The sequence below is a fragment of the Sinocyclocheilus anshuiensis genome, unplaced genomic scaffold (assembly GCF_001515605.1).
Source record: "Sinocyclocheilus anshuiensis isolate Anshui unplaced genomic scaffold, SAMN03320099.WGS_v1.1 scaffold272, whole genome shotgun sequence".
In the NCBI taxonomy this organism is placed as follows: Eukaryota; Metazoa; Chordata; class Actinopteri; order Cypriniformes; family Cyprinidae; genus Sinocyclocheilus; species Sinocyclocheilus anshuiensis.
The window spans coordinates 1,841,415-1,844,587 of record NW_015554117.1 but is presented as its reverse complement, the minus strand read 5'-3'; the positions used below and the strand labels follow the sequence as shown (position 1 = coordinate 1,844,587).

General features: G+C 32.8%; 1 protein-coding gene across 1 annotated transcript in view; it reads right to left on the bottom strand.

Annotated features, from left to right (window-relative positions):
- The window catches only part of LOC107669872 (CWF19-like protein 2), a 20,543-nt gene extending 19,424 nt beyond the window's left edge, over positions 1–1,119 (bottom strand). Inside the window, exon 1 of the mRNA XM_016462296.1 lies at positions 958–1,119. Coding sequence (XP_016317782.1) covers positions 958–1,050 — 93 coding nt within the window. The 5' untranslated portion in view covers positions 1,051–1,119. The remainder of the gene's footprint in view (positions 1–957) is intronic.
- Positions 1,120–3,173: the final 2,054 nt, after the last annotated feature.

Below are 3,173 nucleotides of genomic sequence, written 5' to 3'. Positions count from 1 at the left end.
AATAAGTACATTGTACTTAATTTTTGATGTAAGTACATAGTAGTTAAGGCCACTTAATATAAAGTGGGGCCAGATATTCTTATGAAAATGTTGCCAAGTTATTACTCCCATTATTACACTTCTTTTTTTATGGTTTGCCCCAAGAACACATTAATATGCAAATTAGATGCAATGTCTAGATACATTGAATAAAATGGGAATACCAATTTATGGACATTTTACACACGTTTTGCATAGTGAAATAGTATATCAAATCATTCTGTTATATCTTTCATAACTGCTGAGAATCATCTTTGTACAAAGTTTGGTTAAAAATAGCCTGAAACCTAAAAATGTATTGGTGATTTAAAAAAAAATCTATTGCTTTTATATATATATATATATAATTTAGTCCTGGCGTCCTCTACAAAGGACATAGAATAAAATATTAATAAAATATTTTTTTTTTTCAACAATGTTTTTTCTACATTTGTATCTGAAGCTCCAACCAATGCAGCGACATAAACAACAACAAAATTCACAAAAAAAAAGATGGTTCTCAGGAGGATATAACGAAAGTAATTTTCTTTCCAAAAGGACACAAGTCACGATTTAATGCTGATATGATATTGCATTTTATAACAGAATATGAAAGCAAGAGTCATTTATTTTAAGAACGATAGCAAGGGACACGATATTTCATTATTATTATTTTTTATATAATTAAATATATTTACATAATTAATACAGCAAAAAATGCTGATGTTTAGGGTTAAAGTCCGAAACACGCTTTAGGACATTTAGACACCAAAAATAACACAATAAAGACATACATTCATAATCAAGCTGCATATGCATGAAATCTGAATGTAAATGGTTTGTAAACAGATCTGTCCAATACAGCTTTCGCTTCTTATTCTGCTAGCTCTTCGAGTCTTAATCTGACTAAATATAGTTTCAAGTGTTTATTTCTTTTACCTGTTGTAAAACGCGCTCTCTGTCTTCCCTTCGGGCCTCTTTTCTACATTTAATGCTGTTTGAGCTCTCAAAACTCAGGCCGTGCGCTGCCATGCTGCTGCCGCAAACCGCTCTCGCTGTCGTAAAACACCTCTGTCGCAGCAGCTGCTACTCGCCTGTTTCCCTCCAGAGGGCGCTGAACCCCATTAAAGCGCATTCGACTCGTTTTTGTCCTACTGGAGACATTTTTTACAGTGCAACCATATATTAATAATTTAAAAACAAAAATTGGGAAATATGTGAGCTCCATTCGTTCAGCAAAAAAACCCATGCGCAGCACGGTAGGTGTTTACGACAGTGATGAGCGCGTTTGAGGCAGCATAATTAAATTTTAATAGTAAAAACATTAAATACACAAAAACGGGAGGGAGAAAGAGACAAACACTACAAAAGGTAAACAAATAAACACTTTAAACTAACATCTGCTATGTATGTGTGTCTAAATGATAACATCTGAGCACTTACAATGTAACATTTGTCAGAATCAGCTGTTTAATCTGCATTAATTAAATATATATAGATGATGCAGTTTTATTTATTATGATTTATGTGGAACTATACTGTGTTCACTATACTGACATCATAAATGATGATGACTAGCAATGGTATCACTGGGATTTTGCATTTGTTATGTTATATTTGCATGCAATTGCACGTATATATGATGAATTATTTGGTTTTGAGTCAAAGTATGCTCTTGAATGCAAAGAAAAAGAGAAACTATGACAAAAATACAATGACTGTGTAATACAATTTTGGAAAATTAAACAGACAGGTGTATTAATTAGTATAAAAACAAATCCTAACTTACTATTTTTGACTTTAGGACAGATCTAGTCCTTTGGCCGGTCACAACTGAAGCTACTATTATATTCCCATCATCCTTCCACAAACTCCAAGAAACTCCAGGTGTAACAAGTGAAGTATATGTACTATGTATACTATGGTAAAGAAGACAGAGTTTGTTGAAGAGGAGTGATCCAGAACCATCCAGAATAAAACTTGAAGATACTGAGGAACAAACAGGTTGGTGTCCATTCTCGATTCTTCGTTATTGCTGAGGAACACTAAGCAAACAAAGCTTCAGTTGAAATTTGGTGGCTGTATTTAGAAAATCATATTCCCTGCTAAAAAAAAAAAATGTTCTAAGAAAGTTTTGCTAATGTTTCTATTAAGTTAAGAAAGCATTTGGAATGTCCCGTTTTTTGCTTTTTGATTATGCGAACATTAAGACAACATTCCATTTTAGAATTCTGGGAATGTTACTTTTAAATGTTCTCTGAATGTTCTGAAACAAGTGGTAACATTTAAAAAACTTTCCAGCTAAAATGTTTCAGAAATAAAATGTTCCATGAATGTTGTTTTTCTGCTAACATTATTGTGAGTAAATTACTTGCAGTGTTGGGGAGTAACTAGTTACATGTAACGGCGTTACGTAATTTAATTACAAAATAAATGTAACTGTAATCAGTTACAGTTACTAAGAAAAAATGTGTAATTAAATTACAGTTACTTATGAAAATGTTAACGATTACAAAGGGGGTTACATTTGAATATTTACAGGCGTCCACATTCGGATTTAATTGATTTCTTTCCCAAATTGCACTGACTAGTCTTGAGACATACAGGTGCATCTCAATAAATTAGAATGTGGTGGAAAAGTTCATTTATTTCAGTAATTCAACTCAAATTGTGACCAAAATCATCACAATTAAAAGAACCAAAGACTTAAACTACTTCAGTCTGTGTGCATTGAATTTATTTAATACTCGAGTTTCACAATTTGAGTTGAATTACTGAAATAAATGAACTTTTCCACCACATTCTAATTTATTGAGATGCACCTGTACAGCCGCGATGCGGAAAACACGGAGTGGTTTGTAGATTGAAAAGTTACACTACTTATTACATTTTAAATAGGGTAACTTGTAATCTGTAACCTATTACATTTTCAAAGTAACCTTCCCAACACTGTTTACTTGGTACCCCTATGATAGGCTTGGAACACATTTATCAAATCAGATGCCTTAGTAAAGATATAAAACTTACATCTGATCGTGCGCACCCATGTGATGAGTTTGAGCTTTTGCCTTTGGGTCGAAGATTCAGGATGCCAATGTTTCTTAAAAACAGGAAAAAAATCCACAAGCAGTGAAATGCCTAAATGAAAGATAGCA